Consider the following 23654-nt stretch of genomic DNA (forward strand, 5'->3'; position numbering starts at 1 on the left):
ACTTACTTCTGCCGTGACTCGAACACGGGGCCTCTCGCAAATATACTTAGGTTGTCCCTAAGCGAGAATCATACCCTAGGAAATGATTAGCAAGGGAAACGAGATATGGAGAGAGCGGAAAGACGAACACTAGACCACAGAACCATAAAGATAGGTCCGTCATTTTAAGCTATTTACTTTTTTTCCCTTAGAGACTGTTAATTTGTCCTCGTTAGTCGCTGTCCTGTGGTGGAACACTGACATTGCCTAAGATGCATCATACTGTATTATTTTCAATTAGGACTATACATTCACGCGCCGGACGAATGATGATTACTACGCTCTCGTAGTCCGTTCGAATGTACCTGAGATCACGAAGCAGTAGTTGGGGAAGGCCACGGTCTAGATCATTTCCCCATTGTTCAGTAGCCTTAAAAGGCTCGACGCTCGCATTAGTCGTCACTCTTGAGCCACATCACGACCAATACAGACATCTTGACGCACGGAAGTTGTGCACCCTTTGCCTGTGATTGGAGCGTTGTTGGCTCTACGAGCGATGTCGCGTCTTACGACGAGGGCTGATGCGGGCCCCACGTGCACAGCCGTATTCATACGCTTGTTGCAACCACGTTTCCAAAGCTGGCCTATTTACCAATATTGCCCTCATGATTCAGACCTACCATACATTGGCCCGCAATCGTTGCAATCATTGTAGATACCCCCGGTAACCCATGGCTGAAGAGGCGCAAACGTTGTCAATCCGGGACCGCATAAATGCCTTTCAAATTGCCGGTACAACAACACACTTAGGTCGAGCGCCGGTCACCGCGAAGCCCGTCGAGCATAGCATACCAGTGAGGTCCGCTTTGGAGCAGAGGAGTCAAACTACAAGCGTACCCATAAGTGGTCGATCTGCAGCTATTGGTATCGGCAACGAGCCAAACGGACCGAAACGAGATGGAGTGCTCCCTCCTCCCTCAAATGTCAGAAGGACTGGTCAGGATGGGCCAAAGACCGATAAACCTACCGCCCCACCCCGTCTACCGCCTAGAACACCATCCGCTTTACCTACACCCGCACTACCGCCCCGAAAACCGTCAAATCAATGGAACAGAAGGGCATCTAATGAGTCCATCTCATCCACCATTTCCTCGCTTTCTTCGGTATCAGGGGCATCAAATGGCACTGCCCTAACATTGGCATCACGGACCTCCACAGACAGTGGCAGAATCAAAGCACCTCCTCTAAACGAAGCAATACTACCAGTCCTCCCACCCAAGCGCAATAAGGACCAAAGTGACGCGAACTCTCCCGAACGCGAAAGATCAAGGCCGGCATACGGGCTCAAACCGACGGGGACGAAACCATCTTCAATGCAGAGCACCAAGGCTTACCCTACCATGGCTACAGAAGATGTAGTACCACCTGATACAACACCAGCTCTGCCGCCCCGAAGACCTTCGAGGCCAGAAGTGCAGACGTCCCCAGCAAGAAAGCTACCACCACCTGCAGACAAGGCGCCCCCGAAACCGTCGAGGTCGGCCCTTTCATATGGTCTGAGTAAGGAACGACGTCCGAGTCGGACAGATGGGTTAGACCAACATGAGACGGATTCATCCCACACGTTGCCCGATAGCACACCACCGCCAATTCCTACGGATTCTCGACCAGACCTGTCCAAGATCACTGCCTCAAAACCTAAGACACATTCGGCCGGGGTTGTGCCACAGTCGCTTTCCGCTGCAAATTCGCCCTGTTTGTTATGCCGAGACTTTTCGGCTGTAGATACTCATGCAGCCAAATTCCCACGCGTGCAGGTCCCTTCCTTAGATTGGCTAGCCCACCAACTGACAAGTCCTTTCCCTTCGCCCACGGACAAAGCGCGAGCAATCTTCACTTGGCTCCACCACAACATCTCCTACGACACGGTCTCGTTCTTCAATGGTACTGTCCAACCCTCAACTCCTGCTTCAACGCTTCAATCCGGTCTTGCAGTCTGTGAGGGCTATGCAGGTCTCTTCACTGCTATAGCTAGTAAGATTGGGCTGCAAAGCATCGTTGTCGGAGGGCATGGGAAAGGCTTTGGCTTTGCCTCCATTCCGCAGGGATCTCCTATACCTCCTGAAGACCCTTCCGGCCATGCTTGGAATGCCGTGAAGATCGATGGTGGATACTGGAAGCTGATAGACGCGTGTTGGGGGGCAGGAAATGTCAGTGGCAAAGGACAGCCTTACAACAAGCACTTTTCGCCGCGCATGTTCACCATGCCGAATCATGAGTTTGGTCTTCGCCATTACCCAGAAAATCGAGGGCACTTCTTCGTCGAAGCGGATGGAAGGATGCCACCAACGTGGCAAGAATATTTTCTTGGGCCTCTAGGTGGCGCTGAGCCATTACGAGTATACTCCGGGGTCGCCGAGTCTGAGGGTATAAGCGAGGCCAGCTTTCTTCCTCGGAATCTACGAGTGTCCATTTCGCCGTCCGCGCACCCAGGTCCCACGGTGAGGTTCCAATTTGCAAAGATCTGTCAGCACTGGGACCCGGTCCGCAACGGCAAGGGGAAAGCATTCGTCTTCATCCTTGCGATTGGAGGAGTAGACGGCCGGGAAAAGGACTTTGTTCCCTTCGAGACGAACGGTCATGTCTGGTGGTGTGATGTAGAAGCAAGACGACTGGGCTGTGTGGGCCAGACCGTCAGCGTATACACAGTGGATACTGTCAACGGTCAGACGGGACGTGGTCTGAGCGTGGAAGAATATCGGCAGGCGAAAGGCCGGAAGGGGATGGGATTTGGAGGGTTAGCTGCCTGGGAGTTGATCTGATACACTGTTGGGACTTGGATGGACAGGACATCTCACGCAGCGTGGTGGTCCTCAGCCTGGGCATTGCTAGATATTCCTTCAGAAGGAAAAGCATGCACTGGTACGTTTACTGCTCTCCGACTGCAGTCTTTACTCTGACAAGTGGACCCATCGCCTTACAAAGGCCGACAAGCAATTGTCATGCACAGGTTGGATAAAGAATACGAAGTCAGCGCATGGTGCGTATATCTGATGAAGCTCTCTCTTGCCGAGTCAACCGACTGCGACGGCCACGACATCAGCACGAAGGGTGCAGCTTGCAAACATGAGTCAAGGTTGCCCCTAAAGTCGGCCCTAAGCCCTTAGAAGCAACTGGTCCGCTAGCCTATCATACCGTACCTTTCACAACTCTTGCCTTTATTATTGTTATTTGGTCCATGAGACGCTCTTACCTGATTGATTGCAGCTGTCAGCACTACTGCTTCGATACTCTGGGTCTACGGTCACGCACCGAGAAGGCAAAGGTGCTGCACATGACTGATATCGATTTTCTTTGTCTTGTTCTTGTTTCCTGTCGATTTCGGGCGACGCCAACAGCGGCCCCAGATTTTCGCTTCCTAGCTCCTAAATTCAGGGAGTTCTTCAGAGTCAATCGACAATATTGAATGAACGAATAATAAGATAGCTCCGCGCATCGTCTTGCACTGCTGCATGACCTGCGGACTTGCCCCACCACGACTCTCCCTTGTGGCCCCTTCACTGCGTCACCCACACCGTCCCCGTCCCGCCTTTCTCTGCTCCCCTTCCCGGCATTTCTTTCTCGTCGCTGCAAGCCAGTTGCCACAGCCCCGCCAATCATCGCAGATTGAAGCTGCATCGAGAAAACGGTAGCCCATACCTGACATACCCCTCCGACCGCTTTCTTTTCCGTGTCGCACTCGGGGAGGGGTAACTTTCCTGTAGGCTAAGCATATAAGGCTCGCCCTGTCGGCGCCCACCTTCAAAGCTGTCTGCTTGGCTGCCGTGACCCCTCTTATTATTTACTTCCTTGCTGAGTGCCCATCAATCCCACTGACGTGTCGCGACAATGTATGAGGTAGGCAACATCTACATCATCGCCGCCGTCGCGGTCATTGGCGGCGGCCTCTTTGGTTTCGACATCTCCTCTCAAAGTGCCATCCTCGGTACCTGGCAATACAAGTGCTATTTCAATCAAGGAGATCCTTGGACCAGCCATGATGAATGCTCTGGCCCAACGCCCTCCGTTCAAGGTGGTATCTCTGCCGCAATGCCTGGAGGCTCTTGGGTTGGCGCTTTGCTCTCCGGCTTTCTCTCCGATCGCTTCGGCCGCAAAACGTCAATTCAGATCTCTTGTATCATCTGGTGAGCTCGAACATTTCATGTCGCAGCCAGGGATCAACTTGGCAACTAACCAAACCTGCTCAGGATCATTGGCTCCATCCTCGTGTGTGCTTCTCAGAACATCGGCATGCTCGTCGTCGGACGTTTCATCAACGGTCTTTGCGTTGGAATCGCCTCTGCCCAAGTGCCTGTCTACATCGCTGAACTTGCACCTCCCTCAAAGCGAGGCAGGCTTGTCGGCTGTCAGCAATGGGCGATTACGTGGGGTCAGCATTCCTCTAGCATTGGTCGTGACCACTCATTGATTGGCCTACAGGAATCCTAATTATGTTCTACATCTCATACGGTTCATCCTATATTAATGGAACCGCTGGATTCCGTCTACCATGGGGTCTTCAGATGATCCCGGCCATTTGTCTCTTCCTCGGCATGCTGGTCTTACCGGAATCCCCCGTTGGCTGGCACGTCAGGACAGATGGGAAGACTGTCATCACGTCTTGACTCTCGTTCACGGCAAGCGCGACCCGAACAGCCCCTTTGTAGCTCGTGAGTTGCAGGAGATCAAGGATATGTGCCAATTTGAACGTCAAAATGGCGATGTGACTTTCCTCGAGCTCTTCAAGCCCAACATGATCTGGCGGACACATATTGGCGTCTTTACGCAGATCTGGTCTCAGCTTACTGGCATGAACGTGATGAGTACGTTCAACGACCCAATCTTATGAAACAATCCCATTTTCTGCCTCCTGCTAACACTACTTAGTGCTTTACATCGTCTACGTCTTCGCCATGGCCGGTCTCAAGGGGTCTAACCTTCTCGTCTCCTCATCAATTCAATACGTAATCAACGTCTTCCTCACCGTGCCAGCGCTCCTCTACATTGACCGCTGGGGCCGCCGCAACACGCTCATGCTCGGCTCTCTCGGGATGATGACCATGATGTTCGCCAACGCCGGTCTAATGGCCTCATATGGCACCTACGCGGGGCCTAAGGGCGTCGACAACGTCCCCGAAGCATCCTGGCGACTTAGCGGTCCCCCCTCTAAAGCTGTGATCGCATGCACGTACCTCTTTGTGGCATGCTACGCGCCCTCGTGGGGTCCCGTGTCCTGGATCTACCCACCTGAGTTATACCCATTGCGCGTGCGTGGCAAGGCTGTCGCGCTCACCACGTCTTCGAACTGGATCTTCAATTTTGCACTGACTTACTTCGTGCCTCCTGCGTTTGTGAATATTCAATGGAAGGTCTACCTCATTTTCGGAGTATTCAATGCTGCCATGTTGGTGCATGTGTTCTTTGCGTTTCCTGAGACGGCCGGGAAGACGCTGGAGGAAGTTGAGGACATGTTTACTGATCCGAATGGCATAAAGGGGATTGGGACGCCGGCCTGGAAGACGAGGAAGGCATATGGGAAAGCGAGGCTGTTGGAGAGGGGAGAATTGGATAGCGAGAAGGCGGCCGCGATTGAGCGAGAACTCTCTGGTGGAAGTAGGAGCGGGAGTGATACAAAGATCGAGACGACAGCGACAAAGGTGGGATAGGCGGACCTGGGCTGCTTGATTGCTTATCTGAATGCTTGCTTGCTTGCTTGCATGCTTGAAGGGTGGGCAACGGTTGTTGCTTGAGACGGTCACTGAACATGTGAGTCCGAATGTGACCCTGCTAACCATGCCGATCATAACAACGGTAAGATGAAGAATAGCTGTACTTCTCAAAATTCTTCCAAGAAATCTAGCACTGGCTATTTGTTCACCCTGATCGTACCTGCGAAGCAGCATTTTTCTCGTATTACATACACGCATGGCACGATGCCCTTTCCTAAATTCCTTCGTTGCCGATGCACAAAGAAGCATCAAAATTGGCTCTATCCCTTCAGGTTTGTTGAGATTTCATGACCTTGCAAAGACTGAAAATTAGAAATGTCGAAGCTCTCCTTCTCATGGACTGGTTCCCGAAAACAAAAACTAGCAGTCTTCAAATTTATGTTTTTCCATCCGCCTGAACTTGCCTACAATTTTTGCGGTGGTCAATTCACATCAATCTTCTCACCGAAATAAAGCCATCAAAGTGAACCTTGTCCCACAAACGGTCACCAAATACTACTAGCAACCCTCTGGTTGGCAGGATGCCCCTTTTCCTAACGTCATTGACTCGAAGATCTTGTTAAGAATCTAAATAAGGCTTCTCTGAACAAGTCTTGAATTTGGAAATGTCAGTCTAGTGTTTGATGCATTTTTGATTTTGACGAATTCATTGGATCTGAAAATTGGAGAAGATGAGAACGATATGGTGTGTCTTCGTTAAGAACAACGCATTGAGGCGAGAATAATCCGCAAATGACGTTCTCAGCGTGACTGAATCCTCTGTTTGTTTAAGATATTCGGAGCGAGCCTTGGTACGTGCCACTCTCAGGAGAAAAAATACAGTTTTCTGGGAAAAGATTGTATTGGGAAATCAATCCTAGAGCTTGACGAGGCCGAACACGGCTGGATCACACAATCCAGATCATTCCAGCATTAGATTGAAAGCATTTCAACTGTCTGTTTATTATGCTTCAATAGATACTGTGAAACGATCGAATGAGTTGCAATACTTAATCAGACTTACTATGATATATCCCTACTTAGAAAAATACTCACTCACAAGATCATGTATAGACAGCTTTTTAAATTGTTTTCAATCTAATAAGTTTATCATGTTCTATTTGGATAGCCTCTAGCACTCCTGTTATAAAATGATGACAAAGTTCAATAGCAACCACATTGCCCCACCTCGAATTATCCACCACTGCCTCCAACCTAACCCTCCACACCTCCCAACTCCGCTCTGGAAAGCCGTCCCGCTGCCTCCCCCGTCTGTGCTATCTGGCTGATTTGCACCGCTCTGACCCCCAGAAGACGTATTGACCCCACCCGTCCGCGTTTCCACAGGGCGAGGTGAGTCCGTCAGTTTCCCACTCACTGTCTCCTGTCCGACTCCTTTCCATTCGTTTGTCCCTGCTCTTGGTACTGTTTCTGCAAAGTCGGCATTTTTTGCTGGTCCGTCATCGGCTCCCCTTTTCACGCTAGGCGTAGAGTCGGCAGCAGGGTAGGAAGGGGATTCGAAATCGGATACATAGGGGGAGAAAGAGTCGGTAGGGAATGAACTGGTGTGAGCGGAATTGATGAGGGGGCCGAAGCCGAGCTCGGTGTCGGAGAGAGAAGATGGTGGTATATTCGTAGCTGTTGCACTTCGCTCGAACGGAACTGCATTTGATGTTCTGTCTAATGTGGCATTTGGGATCTCATCGCCGTCGCCTTCATTACTAGCGTTTGTCGAATGCAGGTTACTATCAGTGATAGACGAGCCCAAATGTGAGCCGGCCAAAACAGAACCCTGAGCACCATTGGCCTCGATTGGATAGGCTTTGTTGTCGGTGTCGTGATTGACGCTCGCACCAGTACTTTCATAATTGCTTTTGGAGCTGTCATCACCCGCTTTGCCTACCTCATCTGAGTTGTTATCGTTGGCCTCATCTGTATGCTGGTTCTGCAGTGACTTCAATGCGCCAGATAGGAATGGGTATTTAGTATCGAAGGACGAAGAGAATTCTGCCTCCTCACTCCCTTGTCTAGAAGGATTGTTAGTCGTGCCTGAGCCTAAACTTCCGTTTAGAACATCTTGAGCAGCTGGCCACGATCCTGTCTCTGATGAACTTTGCCCACTATTTCCTGCCCCAAATGATCCATCCTTTACTTTGGATAACCTGAAGAATGAATTCGAGAAACGAGCACGTGAATTGGCATCTCCGTTGTCTATTTCACTATTGGCTCCCGATTCAACTTGAGTAGCAGCCTGAGGTTGAGGCGATGTTTTTGATTCCGTGGGCTCATTATTACAGGAAGATCCACATGCTGGTCCAGGATCTGCATTTTCTTTCAATTGAGCATCTTTCAATCGTGCTCTTTCGGATCCCATGTTCGTCGAAGGCGAGTCTCCGGCTTTTTGCTGCTCATTTCGTCCCTTTGAGTCACCGAGCCCCTTCTCAGAGGAATCATCACCACTCAACGGATTACTTCCGACCTTTTGCGCACCTGGATCACCAGTCCGCTGCGTAGATTGCGGCCTGTCATCTTCAGCTTTCTGAACAGGCGCTACCACCGGGTCTGGCTTGCCCGATCCAGTTGCTGGTGTCGGTGCAGCCAGCACCGCCGCGGCGTTTAATACTCTGGCTGGATCCAAGAGCCCCACATGCTCTGCTGGCCCTATGCTATCCACGGCTGTACAGATACTGCTCCACGTTGGATCAAACGTCAATATCTGAGATAGTTGCGCAACAAGGGCGTGGTATGGTGAGCCATAAACGAACTCCCAGTTACGTTGATTGCTACTTATAGACCTGGTAATGCTCCGCGGCGATACCCCCAGAGATGGGCATTCGAGGTCTGCGATGGTAAGCGGTGCTTGCGAAGTCAGGCCTGGTACTACATTCTTGCCACCTGACTTAGAAGCCGTGAGTGAGGGGAGTCTCCAGGTGGAGACATCTTCAGGTGCAAAGGCGAGAAGTGTGCTGCTATAGTTACGCCCGACCCTACCGCAGCGATCCCCTACTGCAAGCTCCCCTCCAAAGGAGATATAGATAGATGGCGAGATCATGGTAACGCTGCCTATGACTGCAGTTGTGATGGGCGGCGCAGTGACAATACCTACCGCAACGGTGCCATTAGCTGGAGAAACTAAGACATCTGGCACAGTATTTGACTGCGCTGGATCCCCTGCAAAGCCGACTCGGAGACCCTTATTCCGGCAGTAGGACTCTGCATTTGGGTCCGGGAAATAGTATACCTTTAGAATTGGGGCATGTATGTTGCATTTACCACAGCATTCAAACCTCGAAGTATGCCTGTCATCGTCGGGTGCCGGTGGATACATCGGTGGGATAGGAGCTGCTGTTGTTCGATCCCAGTCCGCAAGGATTTTATCAGCTGGACAGCCGGACAGGGTAAACGGAACGCTCTCCGTCAGGGCCCTTTCATACGAACGACACTGTGGGCTTCGTCCATATCCCTTTTGCCAGTCCCAGGGGAGAGTCCCGTTGGAAGGCACGTTTGGTATGAAAGAATGGAGATACTGGGCTTGAGAAGATAGATATGATGAGCACGGTAACGTTGTGGTGGCAGATACACAGCCATGTATGCTAACTTTGACTGTGATATTCCCTGTCTGGCAGGTAGGTCCGTAGATATCGCAAGTCTGTAGTGTGTTGTATGGAATATAGTATGGAAAGAGTGTGGAATTCAAAGCGCTTGTTGCAGTGGGCTGCGTGACTTTACACGATGCCGGTAGATTGATATTGGCCTCGCTTATCGCCTTCGCAGTTTTTGTGGCTGTCTCGTTGGTTAGTAGGCTTGGTGCTAGGTCTATTGTCGGGCCACGTAATGGATTGATGGTTGCATTGGAAGTGATATTCGAATAGTACATCATAAAACCATCTTTCGACCCTTTCGTCTTATGGTCATGAGTCCGAGTCGTTCTGTGGAGTCTAAACCCCTTACACACTTGGCTTTCCTGTATACAGATACATCGTTCAAAGAGGTAGAGCTGCAACCCCAGCCCTTTTCAACAGCATCGCTGTGACAAGAAGGAATGCTAGTTTCCTCATAGATAAGACATCAGAAAGAGTAAGGGTATGAGCCGTCAACCTACTCCAAGCTTCAATGTGTCCGGAAAGAACGCTCATTAGGGCGCAAAAGTGACATAGCGACAAGATCGGCTTTTTGGGCCTTGGTTCAGGGGTAAATGTTTCAGGCCTATTGATGTCTCGCCAGAAAGAGACGTCAATCCAACATCTGAGCGAGACACCTAGACCGCGCCGTGCAAGGGCAGGCTGAAGAGCACACCACCCACTTGCGCCACGATCCGTGGTAGCGTTGTTGACAGATCCGGGTAAAGCTAGCAGGCAGCATGGGAGGTGTTGGGTGAGGAGCGCAAGCGTCAACAGTACTGAGCATCGATCGGAGGCGTCGCAATACTCTGGGACGTTGAAGCTTCGAAGGTCGACTGACATCCTAAGGCTGACTCTGGTTGAACAGGCACATCAACAAGACTTTCTGGATCAGAGCACAGCCTTGACCTTCTACCGACGGGAGACGGAGGGGCGGCGGAGGTCGACGCACGAAGCTGTAGGCAGAGTTGATCGGCTTTCGTAAAGCTCTGGAGAGGTTGATCCATAACTAGAAGGATGGACAAAGCCATCATTACTCCCCCTCCCTTGAGCAGACCTTGGTTTCTATCGCGCGTTGACGGCGTTAAACATCTTGATACCTGGACTTCGGGCTCCAAACTTTAGCAGTAGACCTGGTTCACTTTCAATCGCACAACCACACATGGTGTGTGTGCCCAGCTTTTTGCTTGCGACTTGCGACTTGCGACTTGCCATTCGTCGCGGTCGGATTCAGTGAGCTCATGTTTTAGGAAGCATATAGCAGCCTGATGAATATCGAGCTTCGGCATTGATTGTAGCACCCCTAACACATGGGTTTGCAGTTACTAGTGGATCAAGAAGTTCTCTGGATGGTTGGATAGGTGTGTCCAGCACCTATGGCGTTTCACAGCTATAGACTTCCACAAGCTTATTCGGGAAGTATTGACGTGCTCTTAATGGTTAGGTTCCACCGGAAGACTTGACGTCAAATCTCTTGACTGAGAATAGCCTGAAGGTAGCATCATGTCTTGTATACCCTCAAACAGAGCTTGGAAAATCTCAATGGTATGTTTGTAAATAAAGTTGATATACTTATGTGGGCTAACGCCGAGCGCCGGGCATCGAGTGTGGAACATTTTATATTTTGTCATAGCTTCTGCTGTTGCGAAATTGCTTATTATTTCTTTGTTTAAATAGGGTATCTTTACTTACTAAGATTCTTCGTGGGCTCTATGTCGTTGGAACCTAGGCTTCATTTCGAATCATGGGCGACCCAGGTATCGTGGCGAGCAACATGTTCGACCGCGCCGTGTCCACCAACCCATTCCGCAACAATGCACCACCCTTCCCATTACCATTGAATCTGATCGCCTTCGTCTTGTCATATGTATGACATGCTTCACTTGAGAAGGCAGAGGACTTGTATTTACGACAGCAGCTTCAACATCCATCTGACCTTTCTCGGGCCTGTCGCACCTGCCGTCTCTTTCACTACATACTTCTTCCCCAACTTTACCGCAAGGTCCGCCTTCGCTCCTACGATCATGTCCGCTATGATACATCGAGTGGCCGGCCGGAAGGCGGAATCGTATGTCCCTTTTCTACGGGCCTCAATGTGCTAGTGTCAAGAAATGTCGGCGCGTATATCAAGAGATTTGAGCTCTGTGGAGAATTTGTGGAGCATGAGCCAGAGGATCATGCAAAAGCGCGCAGGATACCAGACGAGAGCATGCTATTGAGCAGCCTCGTAAGATGCGCTATCGAGAAAATGCCTGTCCTGGAAGAGTTCATGTACGTTGCTGCATAATCATGCCTTCCAACCCTAGTTATTAATGGACATAGCTGGGATCTGAATGTGAAGATGTTGCCTCAAATTTGGCAATTACTCCCGCAGAAGCACACATTGAAGAGCGTTACCGTTAGATTTCCAACGAAGCGGCACCCAAGACCTATTGCGGTCATACCACCCATCCCAAATCTCCAAATACTCAGGATCACAAACATTGATCCCCTCTGTCACGCAGATGATATATCCTTCCTCCTTCTTGGCTCCAAAAAACTTTGCCATCTTACACTACATTTCTCGCCCAGGATGCTAGAGGCTAGTGAACCCAGCGTACATTTGGCATCCTACTTCGGCAAAGTTGAAGCGGCTGGCTACACCATGCCATTGAAGTCGATAGCCTTACACAATCTTTTCACCTTCAATTGCGGATCCTGTGGAACTATCTTAGACATGTCCGCCATTGAAGAAGCCACCTACCTCAACTCCGAGAGTGGCCGCGACAACGGCAACACGGTCTTCTACTCAGGGCAGCCAGAACTGCCCGGCGCGTCAATGCCAAAATTGAAAATGATCCGCATGAACGGCATCAATCAAGCAACATGCAATTTTTTTGCTCGTGTCCCGCCACTGCAGTATCTCTACCTTGCCGAACCTCGATCCCGGAAAGTTGCAAGCACATCTGGATCCGGCCCAACGCCGCCATCGAGCAGCACATCTACCCCTCCCGATAACAATGATCATGTCTCCACCTCCTCAATCCAGGCGCTCAAATCACAGTATCTGGACACTATCGTGCACACCCACGGCCGCACCCTTCGCCACCTCCTCCTTCCCCCGCAATTCCGCCTTAATGCAGACGAATTCACCATGATCATTCGTGCGTGTCCAAAGCTAGAACAGCTAGCCGTCGGTGCCCACATGGACGTCTTAAAACACATGCGTCTTCTGATTCCGTTTTTGCAGAAATTGAGGGTTTTGAGGCTCCTTGCCGACGACGATGATGAGGGGGAGGGTGGTGGTTTCGTAGAAAAGATGAGGGAGGCTGATGCAAAAGGGTTGCATGAGAAGATGATTGGAGCGGACACTGCGGGGAACGAGTGGCAGAATCTGCAGTGGATTGATCTTGGGGCGGCAGATCTGCTGTTCGAACTGGGGGGTTGCTATGAGGTTGATGATGACCACCAGCGGGAGACGGGTCGAGAAGAGTGCGCGGAACAAGGAAGAGGGGAAAGTGAAGCGAGTGGCGAAGGAGAACATTGGCAGCGCGGGGAGCGCTGTGAGAGAAAGACTGGCGTCGGTAAATGGAGGAGACGGGTGGCGAGGCGGAATTGGGAGGATGTACGAGATATTGAGGTTTGGAAGATGGCTGGCAGCGATATCTAGGGTTATAACGGAATGTAGTGTACGTTTTCCAGGCAGATGATAGGAGTACAGCTATTGAGTAAGGCATGTTCGCCGTCGTGCACACAGAGAAAGCGCCCTTGTAGCTGCTGCAGGCATAATCTATCGCCAGTAGGAAGCAGAATAGGGTTAAGCAAGTGCACTTTTTGTTCTTATATATAGCACGATAATACAATATGCTATACAATTCTTGTCTTCCCGATCAAGCACTCCGCGGTTCCTCTCCTAAGACCGCCTGCTAAGATATGCTCCGTTGAGGTAACGAGCTAGTTTAGGTTCTTCATTTGCGCAAAGCTACACGCCGTGTCGTCTGTATTGTTTGGAAGAACGATCAAAGCCTAGTGAAACATCCTCAGCAAAGTAGCCAGTACAGCGCTGGACTTTCGACGTTCTGCATCCTGAGCCCAGTCAACTCGACCTTGAGCACCAACGATAACCTCTACCTGCATGTCTAAGCTTGGAGCTCGTCAGTCATATCGCTCTCCGGCGTCTCATCTCTTGTCTCAACATCTCCACCGTCACAACTACCCATCCTTTCATCGTCATCCTCATTCACACCCTCATTGACCATCTCCAGCAGCACACTCCCCCAGTCCTCTCCTCCCGTCCTCAACGTCATCTCATAATCCATTCCCTTCGGAAACCACCGTTCCCGCCTAACACTAGCCTTACTTCCCCCTCAAGCGCTGCCCGGCTTGCCCTTGTCTTCCTGGACTTACCTGCGTCGCGTCCAGGCCGGGACAGGGCGGCGCTGAGTTGTTCCCGCTGAGCTTCGAGGCGGAGATCGTATGCTGCGATTGAGCGGACGTAGGGCGCGATGTCTGTCGCGACGACGGAGATGGGAGCGACGAAGGAGCTGATAGAGGGGCCTTTGGGCAGGTTGAGGGTGGAGGTTGGAGGGTTGACGAGTGGATGGAACGCTTCTGTGAAAATGGCTCTGGGCTCCTGGATGCAGGAATTTTTGGGTGCTGCGTGGCAGATCGAGTCGATAAGGTTTTGGTCAAGGGAGGGTGAAGCCGAGTTATGTTCAGAGTGACTGAATGGTGCAGCCATAGCGCGTAGTGTGAGTCCCAATGTGGTTGTAAGGCCGGTCTGGTCCTCTAAGGGGTCCGCCTGCAATACAGTTGGACCCTCGGTGAAGTGGCCGAGTTGCTTCTCGTTCAATTTGGGTTGTGTAGGATCCAATGGCTCTGAAAGTGACGATCTCAGCTCAGCAGTCGGTAATAGATCTGCCTGGCTAAAAGTATCTAGGGAAAGAGAATGTCGACATATTCGTTCTAAGTTGGCTTGCTGTTCAGTCTGAGCCAGGCTAACATTTTTCTTTGAGCTGAAATGTTCCATGTTGTTGATGTCGAGATTCCAGTTGTGGCACACCGTCAACAAGGTGTCTACACTGTGCTCGAGACTACTTGGGCCCTCAACAGCTGGAACATCCCCACTAAGCCATCCCATGCCTTTGTCATAGGTGTCCTCGCTGACCACACGGCATAATGCTGACTCCTCAGTTTTATCATTCACCTCAGGTCGATCAATCAACAGCCATTCCAAGCCGCCTTTCCGATCCCCGACAGCCATTTGACAAAAGAATTGTAGTTCACTCAAAGAGGCCCGTAAGTCATACGCTTTTGCGCTGTATAGTGAATGAACGGCATCTCGTTTCAAAATGTGACCTTCAGCAGCAGCAACAAGAAGCATATAGTCAACTGCAAATTGTTCTGGAGGACTTGTAAAACGAAAGATGCCCTGGAGTATCATCTCGCCCAAAGGGAGACGACTCTCGTCAGTGCAGGTCAATATGATAGGCCGTCGAGTCCCAACGATCAGGTCTAGCACAGTAGGCCAGAACAACTTATCTTCTTCGAAGAGAATGTCTACCTCCTCAATCAAGATCAGGGATTGCTTTTGGCTACGAGGTTCCTTGACCGACGCTTTTGCGGTAGACTGCTCCACTGGTGGTTGCTTCTTTTTGGAGAAGACCTTTTTGCCGATACCCCTTTTTTGAAGAACGACTTCATGGTGCTCTGGCGGCCCGATTCAAGGTCTTGCTGAAGCTTCTCGTCCATCTGCTCTATTTCTTTTGACTGATCCTGGTCATTATCGATAGAAACTTCCGGATCATTTCTCACGAGATGATTCCTTGTCATGTCACCGACTTTATCAACAATGTCTTTACCACTACGCCGACTACCAGCGTTGATTTCGAACACTTCAAAGCCTAGTTCCTGTGCTATTGCGTAGACAGCAGCAGATTTTCCACATCCGTGAGGTCCGCTGATTACAGCAGCATGGGGAAGCCTTGCGCCTGGCTCCACCGGCACTTGAGCCCGAACGACGGTTCGCAGAGATCCATCATTGGGTTGAAATAGACCGCCTTGCAGGTCGCCGATGCTTGACAATCCCTCTGATTCTTCGTCGCTTGACACGACGAAATCGTCCAATTCTTCACCTCGCCTTCGTTTCCTCCTGCTCGGCTTTTGACGTTTATGACCAGTCGTGGACTGAGCTTGAACGTTTACAGACGTCACCGTGAGAGATCTGAGCCAATCACGGATCATCGTAGGCTCCTGACCTTGCTGTAGAACATGCTCAGCAGCTTTCGGTGAGTACTTGCTTGTCCAATGCTGGCACTCGCACTCGAACCTGTCGAAAGCGGTACTATGAGATGTAATGCCATCGTAAAGCTGCTTCAAAACCGGTGGGGCTTTTAAGTGCGAGTATTGCAGGTCAGAAAGTTGATTGTGAAATAGACCAGGGTTGCTGGGGCAATTAGGTTGACTATGTATTAACCTGGAGTTGACTAAACGTTGCAAACCATGCCCAGGCACCACATGCCTCCGGGGGCGCCGATATTTTCTATCGCTGGCTGTAGGAAACTCCGCGACTGCATTTTCAGGTGACCCACTGCTAGGACTAAGGCCGAGGACAGGCTTCAATATATCCTCGTCCCACGGGACATGTACAGGAATCTGCTTTAATTTGCGTTGCTTTTGCGGTCTCCTGTTGGAGATCATGTGGGATTTGCTGCCCCTTGACTCTCGTCCAACATGTACCATATCGCTAGGGGGCCACATGGCTTCTTGGGTTCCTGGAAAACGTGTGATGCGTGCATGGTCAGACCCAAAGGCGGGAAACTTGACTGCATGGCTAGAATCATTATTTCCTTCAACGCCAGGAGGTCTACTATTCACTCTTTGCTTCTTCGTGCTAGGAAGTTGCCCCGAGTTCGCATTCGAAATCCAATCAGCACTTTTGGCTGGCAGGGTCTCTGAGCTCTTTTTCTTGTCCGATGTTCGAGCAACTCCACCAACAAAAAAGGGATGAGTGGGTTTGGGGGCTCCTCTGGATCGCCCTTTTTGGTTGGGTTAATCTTTTCGTATTGCGACGGTGTGGCCAACAAGATGGCATCAATCCTCTTGCCAAGAGCAGTCCTTATCTTCTTCCGCTTTCCATACTTGATCACAACCAAGCCAGTCTTCTGCACCTGTAGCTGTTCCTTCGTTCGTCGCGGCCTTCTGACTTTCGTCGCCTCTATTTGAGTCTCCTTCTTGGGCGTGCCTAGCTTCCCATCTGGTCGAACTCGAAGCATTCTCTTGGGCGATGAGAGCTCAGGTGGTTCACTTCCCGTTCGTGGCGATGCGAGACGATCACCAGAAGGCTCGGCTCGGCTGGGAGACGTTGGTTCAATCAGAACGCCAATCGTGATAGGAGCTGATTTTGTTGCTGCCGCCTCAGTTTCCTTGGTGCATGGCACGAGTTGTCGAGATGGTGATACGTGACCTGGAGCAGCAGTCATATGATTAACAGAAGCTTCTGCGGCAGCGGCGTTCAGTTGATCAATCCATGCCGTGGACTCTGGTTCTTCTTGCAAAGAGTCTGGAAGATCACGCTCGGTGGAGGTCGATTTTTGACGCTTACGCCGAGCAAAGTTGGGGTCTACTTCAATCTCCGGGGTTGCTGAATAGTTAAGCGTTGGAAGAAGGGACCCATCATCTGAGGCAATGCTTACTTGTCTTTGGCAAAAAGAAAGGATGTACCTTAGATCCATGTGTGAATGACATCACGGATGCAGCAGCCATTACAAGCTTTGGTACAGAGTATATCTCTCTTCTTATACGGTCGTTGCTGCATGCTCTTCCTTGCGACGGGGTGTTACCATTCTAAGACTCTGAACATTGATGATTGATCGCGCGACATGCTTTCAGCAATGTACATTCGACAATGATCAGAAGGAATTGTGCTGGACCGGTACGAGGGGTGACATCAGGAAATCGCGGGTTGGTATATTGACTGTAATTGAATCAGTATTCGAAGTATCACGCTCCTAAGTTCGCGTCGTCTTGACCTCCCGTCGCGTCATCCGTCTCAGTCCAATGAAGGTCTTGGCATTCTCTTCTCTCGGCAGACCTTCCCTATCCGGAGCCTGCCCACTTCGTAGGGTTTTCCAGCTTTCCTCGAGAAGGCGTTTTATCCCATCTCATGGCCCGTTGAATAGGCTGCCAATTCAGGTATCAAGCATGCTTGGAGAGCCATATCTGATTGCAGACGTTCCTTCGGACTTGACCGGAGTCCACGGCAATGTGTTCGCCACTGATGTGTACTCTTTCTCAACACTGGAAAGAAAGAAGCGGTCAGAGGTAGCTCTAGCCATTGATCGCCAAGGTATCAATATCTACGATGTAAACAATCATAGCGCAGTCAGGAAGGCACCTAGTTAACAGTACTAGGTACGTTTGTCGCGTCTTGTGACATCCTACGTCGTTTCTCCACAGGCAAAAATCACATGCTCCCCTTGCTCTTTTCGATACAAATCATCACAGGACCTCCCAGCCCGAAGGTACACTTACTGCTGCGTCAAGCTACCCAAACCACGGATATTAGGCTTTTTGGAACACTGCACGCAAACGAGTAGCCTCACGGCTATCTCTACCTTCTCTACGGATATTGAGAATCGCAGTCCGGTACTTTACCTGGATGTCATTCAACGATTTTCTGTTGCAAGTGACTCGAAACAAAACCATGCAGTATTTGCAGTTCATGAAGATGCGTCAATCTCGTGTTTCACGGCGAAATTAGACGGAGCGTCGAGCCAATCGAGCCAGAGACTGGAACCAAGATTGGACGGCGCCAAAAGCCTCAAGCTCAAATATGTCATTGCTTTGAGCAGGAAGCAAGCTATAAAAGCCATTTTGAAGAACAGAGAGGATATTTTAGCGACATCGACGTCTAAAGATGGTGCATTGGACAATAATTTCCTTTTCGCCGTGACCTCAGCGTCAACTCCCCATAGCTCATACGAAAATCGCTCATATGCCAGTCTTTTCGAGCTTTTTGAAGATAGTGACTCTGCTCCTGCTGCCTCTCGGCTTCGACTGAACTTGAATGAAATGATCTCACAAGCTATACCTCTCCCAATGCAACTTGTCGACGACTCATCTTGGTTTGCTCTGCACAAGTCAAGTGCTTCCTTATATCAAACCTCTGGAAGCGGTATCCGCATTTACGACTTCGTGAGCTTTGCGCCTCGCTTTCTCCAAGTCGTCCCATCGACGCAATCTGGCATTGAATCGAGCCTTCGTCTGTCGCCAAGTTTGCTAGCTGTTGCTGCTACTGGTAAAATTGACCTTGTGGACCTGCCTTTTGGCGCCTTGCAAGCTAGAAGAATTTTAGTTGAAGTGGGCCTAAGCCCAACCGATCCTGATCGATCGCAAGCCGGTGAGCCTTCACTGCAACAAGGTTCTATAAGACTACTTTCGTACTCTCCGCAAACCGCTCTAGTCATCGCCTTTCACGAGCGTAAGCTTCTTGCTATACCTACATCCATCCAAAACTCATCATTTGTGCCGCGCAAAAGAGCTAGAAACGGTCTGCTCATTGGCTCTTTAGGTCGTGGATCTGCAATTCTAAGTCCAGGGAAGAAGGAAGTTTCTCGAAAGTCGGAATTTGAACAGCTTGGAAACATCGTATCATTTCCAACGAGTGACTCGGTCTGGGAACAACACAAAAAGTCTTTGAACCAATTGTTCCGTGAGCATAAGTTTCTGGCCTTTGAAGATTCCCTTTTCCCAGAGTTCTCAAGTAGACCTCATCCGTCGATTCCGTCGCACAAGGTAGACTATCTTTTGAGCAAAATATTCAACATCGACCATGACGCACGCCAGCACAATGTGAAGGAGGAGGAGGCAGGGTTGGTGCTTCGGATAGTCATGTGGCCCCAAAAGCTTTGTCAATCAATGATGTCTAGGGATCTCGTAAACCAGGATCGCGTCGAATCTTCGCTGAAGTCGACCGGCACGTTGCCTATTGAATCAAGCCTTGCGCATGGGACTCTACTCAGGGCATTTGCAGAATGGGATACGTCGTTATCCATTCTTCAGACTGCGATCTCGGAGTCACTTCCTCTGAGCCCTTTAGAGTTAGCCACGACTTTAGCGCTTCTAATTCCAGTCATACAAAATAACGGAACGCTCGAAGACACCAAGCTCTTGACGTACGGTAACACAGAAGCAAGTCATGACACAGGACGGGAGGTTCAAATTTTAGACGACGCCAAAGCCTTTGATCGGAGCTCAGCATACGATAGAGTCGAGAAAGCCAAGGACATCCTGTACCTTGTTCTTCAAAAGATTTATTCACTGCCACCGCATTCTTCAGCAGCGGCGCTCAGACAAGTGCTCGGAAGGCAGCAGCTTCGCTCTCTTGCGGATATGTTGAGGCTGGAGTTGGCCAGTGACGGCTGGCTTTCCTTCTACGACCGGTATGACAATAGCAAAGAACAAAGTGCTATAGATGATCACATGACCCATGTATCCCATCTAATCAATGTCATTCTTGATGCTCTTGGACCCGCAGGTTGGATGATAGGCTCTGCATCAAGTGACGAGCTTGCACATGCAGCTGACACAATCTCTCATATGAAAGCCGAGATTTCTGCTGCACTGGAAGGTATCGAAGAAGCAACCTATCTACAGCACGCACTAGGCGAGGTACTCCTCTGCGGAAAAGACACACTACTTCCTCGAGGTCAATTCCAACAAAAGTATGCTTTAGACTCGGGTATGAAAAAGGGAGCTATAAGACCCTCGAATCCGGTTTTTCAAGGTCTTCTCAGTAATGAACTACCACTTGGTCTCAGATTGAGACCTAAAATACCGCTCACGAAAATCGGCGCGGGAGGAGAGATCATCAAGAGGAGTAAACGAGATCTTGGGAGACTGAAAAGTCGAACAGTCGGTAAATACAGCTTCGAGAAGATCAATATCTAGCGCTCTTCATGCATTTGCTCGTATATAGATGTGATACCCCAAACGCTATGATGAGCCTATGAATAATGCATATATACGCTAAGGATTCCTAAATCTCGCCCTGTCTACCTACAAGACAATGCTCCACTTGAATGTCGAAAGACACCATCAGGCGGTCAATCCTTTCGTCTCCGAACTCGGTGTTGGGAAAGCTGCGGTATACCTACCCCTTTGCAATCCCTCATGAGTCACTGGCGCCGGCCACACCTCCGCAAATTCGGCGTCTCTCAGATCCGCCCACCTCACAACGATTCCCTCGGTCCCCTGCAGCTCCTTCCCTATATCCATGGGTTTCGCTTTCACATTGCCCTCGCCCTTGAGCTTCTTCAACTTCTTTACACTCTCGATCCTCCTATTCGCAGCCTCTACCCTTCTTTCCACAGGCCCATCACCCTGTTGTAGCAATACCTCCGCTAAATCTGCTACCGAGTTTGCTTTTTGATCCATCAGCACCTTTGCCCTGGCCTTCCTCCCCATCAATTGTCCCCTTAGTTTCCCTTTCTGATACCGTATGTCTTCCACATCATACTCCGTCTCATGCAACCGCTTGTACTCCAGTAACTTTCTATAAGCTTCCAGCCCTGCCGGCGCTGACGGGAAAGAGGCAAAACAATATGGCAACCACACATCTTTTCGTAGACTTGCAGGTTTCGACTTTTTGCCGAGAAATGGTATTTGGTCCATGGCCTTTGTGTTGTTTAGTTGGCGAGTGAGGGAGTAGACGACTTGATTTGTGTGGATGTGGGAGTACATGTAGATTTGTTGGCCATAGTCGATGGGAGTGGTGGCTTCATGGGTGCGATCGCGGGGAAGCGGAGGCCCACGACCGGTGGGTTTACGGACCAAATAAGTCCCTTGAGGAAGAATTCCGGGGTCGTGGCGGAATGTAGGAGTGATTGCTTTGCTGCGGAGGGGGCGGAGAGGACGGAGGAGTTGGGACGTTGCTGTCTTGGCCATTGAGACTCGGATTGCTCAAAGAGAAGAGAGCTCCCTCGCGACTGATCGTCTTATTGTTAGCTTCATAGCGCGTTTGCGTTTGAACGAGTGTAAAAGCTGGTAGTATCAGACAGCGAATTAAGATTTTGGAAAGCAAGCGCGGAACCCTGGCCGGCTTTTCCCTTCGAGGGAGGCAGCGACGACCTCAAACGTCACCTTTATTTGCGCCATTTTGACCTTGCGAGCAGGTCTTATGTGATATGATGCATTATATCCAAGCTAGGGCGTTTACCAATTATAGATGCGTAATCCGGCATGGCAGGAGGCCAACATGCCAAAGCTACTGCGGGTCGTGATGGGCAGGGTCAGATTCGAGAGCGATCGTCGCTGCTACCATCCGTATGTCTTCTCAGCAACATGACCTCCACTTGAAAGATAGCCTTGCAACTTCAGACTCTCAAGACTTCCTCTAATAGGTCATAGAATCGCAAATTGAGACATCTTCAGGGCCTTTCTCTGCGAAATCTTGAACTCAGAAAAACCGCATCCCACCCTCGAGGAAGGACAATTGATGATGAGTCATTACCAAGCACTCTCAAGACTCCTGAAAAGGCATTGGCGCAGAAAGAGAAGGCAAAGCTCGAACATTCACACTCGTCAGTGGACCTGAAGCAAAAGGCCAAAGATGTTCCAGAACGGACGGTTGCGGACAAGAGAGGCGCTGCTGAGGAGCGACTCTCTGTGAGTAGACTGAAGAGGGCAGACACTTTGAATTGGACCAATGCATCCTCTAGACTTCGGCAGGAGAAGCTAGAACAAGCTACGAGGGGGAAAATGGCAGATGTTTGGTACTCGCTGCATCTTGGAACTACCGTAGACCCCATCTACATCAGCGAGGTCATACGAGAAACTTTGAATCCAAGCTTCAGATTCTTCGACATGAATACGTATGGCGCGTTCGTCACCCGACGAGAGGAAATTACGATCAGATTCTGGGCGAAGACGAATGCCACCGATTCAGATGTCCTGCTGATTGACTTGAACGTGAATTTGCGCTCTTTGTACTTCATTGGCAAGACGGTACCAGAGAATCTTGCAGTCTGTGGCATCGAGTGCTGACCGCTGAGCAGCTGGAGAGCTTCAGTCTTCCCCTTCCTCGCAATGCCGTTCTATTCCACCTGTCAGACGGCATTTACACTAGCTTCACAGATTTGCCAAATGATGAGCAAGGTGGATCTCCAAAGGCATCTCGAAAAGCGTCACAGCAAGTTCAGTCAACATCATCTTTCGACGCTTTGATGCGACTCTCAAACATAGATAATTGTATTCAAGACGCCATATCCACACGGGACCGCTTGATGACTCAAATCGACAACATCTTGCACCAACAAGAAGAGAAAAGGGACGCTGTTAACGCAGCATCACAAGCCCAGGAGTCATTAGCTTCGACGACACGCTCTCTAGGAGCTTGTCGCAAGCAAGTCCAATCCGTCGAAAACCATCGATCAAAGCTTCAAGCGAGTCTGTCATCACGACGCGCTGCAATATTGTCTGGTCAAGACACTCAGCAGAAATCGCAAGGTAATCTCGCAAAAGGCCGGGTCGAGCTTTCTTCTCGCGAAAAAGCACGCCAAGGTATTAAGTCCGATCTTTCAGGTCAGATTCGACGGATAGGAGAAGATCTATCATCAATATACCCAATCGCCCCTGTCTCTGACGGCTCGCTATCCTTCAGCATCCGCAATTCTGTTCTCCCGGTCGCCGGATCTCAACCTCATCAAGACCCGATTGAATCTGCGACGGCCCTGGGTCACGCTGCTCATACCACGCACCTCCTTTCGCACTATCTCTCCACACCTGTACCTTATCCCATCAGCCCAAACGGCAGCACATCTACCATCTATGACCCAATCTCAACAAGTCTACCATCAGAAGCTGCCCGAACGTTTCCGCTTTACCAGAAGGGAGCAGTAGCATACCGTTTCGACTATGGTGTCTTCCTTTTGAACTCCAACATTGAACTCATCATGAGCAGACAAGGTGCACGACTCATCGACCTACGCTACACTTTGGGAAACCTTAAGTACATTTTGACCGTCATCACCGAAGGTAAAGGTGAGATACCAGGGCGAAAACGAGGACAGATCAAAGGCCTGAATGGCAGCCTGAAGGGGTCGAGTCGGGATTCAAGCATTGGTTCGAGACACCTAGAGAAGAAGGCCGTAGAAGGCGAGAACTCTGACGCGAAGGAATTGAGACGAGCACTTGAAGACTCCCGGATCCATTAACACTGTATTATTGTCTTTAGTTCTACCGTATATACTTAAACCCCTTTTGCAAGCTTCTAGACTGTGGCATCATGTTCCTATCCGGCTCCGTTGGAGACAAAACACTATCAGAGCAA

At 50.2% G+C, this 23654-nt stretch overlaps 8 protein-coding genes and 1 non-coding gene across 9 annotated transcripts; 5 read left to right on the forward strand and 4 right to left on the reverse strand.

Moving 5' to 3' along the window:
* Positions 1-3: 3 nt before the first annotated feature.
* On the reverse strand, positions 4-144 carry KY384_004961. The gene has a single exon. It is a non-coding gene; the product is annotated as a tRNA-Pro (tRNA).
* Positions 145-710: 566 nt separating this feature from the next.
* Positions 711-2801, forward strand: KY384_004962 (uncharacterized protein; the record flags this gene model as incomplete). The annotated part of the gene is made up of 1 exon (XM_044813464.1): positions 711-2801. One exon carries the CDS (start codon positions 711-713, stop codon positions 2799-2801), a length of 2091 nt encoding a protein of 696 aa, XP_044669742.1.
* Positions 2802-4269: 1468 nt separating this feature from the next.
* On the forward strand, positions 4270-5684 carry KY384_004963 (uncharacterized protein; the record flags this gene model as incomplete). Its single annotated transcript, XM_044813465.1, has 3 exons — positions 4270-4408; positions 4542-4841; positions 4906-5684. The coding sequence occupies 3 exons, from the start codon at positions 4270-4272 to the stop codon at positions 5682-5684; spliced, it is 1218 nt and encodes a 405-aa protein (XP_044669743.1).
* A 1257-nt stretch (positions 5685-6941) lies between these two features.
* On the reverse strand, positions 6942-9603 carry KY384_004964 (uncharacterized protein; the record flags this gene model as incomplete). The annotated part of the gene is made up of 2 exons (XM_044813466.1): positions 6942-7007; positions 7105-9603. The coding sequence occupies 2 exons, from the start codon at positions 9601-9603 to the stop codon at positions 6942-6944; spliced, it is 2565 nt and encodes an 854-aa protein (XP_044669744.1).
* A 1487-nt stretch (positions 9604-11090) lies between these two features.
* KY384_004965 (uncharacterized protein) lies at positions 11091-12995 on the forward strand (the record flags this gene model as incomplete). Its single annotated transcript, XM_044813467.1, has 3 exons — positions 11091-11213; positions 11349-11617; positions 11669-12995. The coding sequence occupies 3 exons, from the start codon at positions 11091-11093 to the stop codon at positions 12993-12995; spliced, it is 1719 nt and encodes a 572-aa protein (XP_044669745.1).
* Positions 12996-13464: 469 nt separating this feature from the next.
* KY384_004966 (uncharacterized protein) lies at positions 13465-17058 on the reverse strand (the record flags this gene model as incomplete). The annotated part of the gene is made up of 4 exons (XM_044813468.1): positions 13465-13613; positions 13733-14954; positions 15005-16291; positions 16318-17058. The coding sequence occupies 4 exons, from the start codon at positions 17056-17058 to the stop codon at positions 13465-13467; spliced, it is 3399 nt and encodes a 1132-aa protein (XP_044669746.1).
* Positions 17059-17527: 469 nt separating this feature from the next.
* On the forward strand, positions 17528-20275 carry KY384_004967 (uncharacterized protein; the record flags this gene model as incomplete). Its single annotated transcript, XM_044813469.1, has 2 exons — positions 17528-17707; positions 17831-20275. The coding sequence occupies 2 exons, from the start codon at positions 17528-17530 to the stop codon at positions 20273-20275; spliced, it is 2625 nt and encodes an 874-aa protein (XP_044669747.1).
* A 147-nt stretch (positions 20276-20422) lies between these two features.
* On the reverse strand, positions 20423-21271 carry KY384_004968 (uncharacterized protein; the record flags this gene model as incomplete). Its single annotated transcript, XM_044813470.1, has 1 exon — positions 20423-21271. One exon carries the CDS (start codon positions 21269-21271, stop codon positions 20423-20425), a length of 849 nt encoding a protein of 282 aa, XP_044669748.1.
* Positions 21272-21565: 294 nt separating this feature from the next.
* On the forward strand, positions 21566-23538 carry KY384_004969 (uncharacterized protein; the record flags this gene model as incomplete). The annotated part of the gene is made up of 3 exons (XM_044813471.1): positions 21566-21649; positions 21734-22348; positions 22381-23538. The coding sequence occupies 3 exons, from the start codon at positions 21566-21568 to the stop codon at positions 23536-23538; spliced, it is 1857 nt and encodes a 618-aa protein (XP_044669749.1).
* Positions 23539-23654: the final 116 nt, after the last annotated feature.

This window comes from Bacidia gigantensis (assembly GCF_019456465.1).
Source record: "Bacidia gigantensis strain McMullin 20006 chromosome Unknown contig_244, whole genome shotgun sequence".
NCBI classification, from domain to species: Eukaryota; Fungi; Ascomycota; class Lecanoromycetes; order Lecanorales; family Ramalinaceae; genus Bacidia; species Bacidia gigantensis.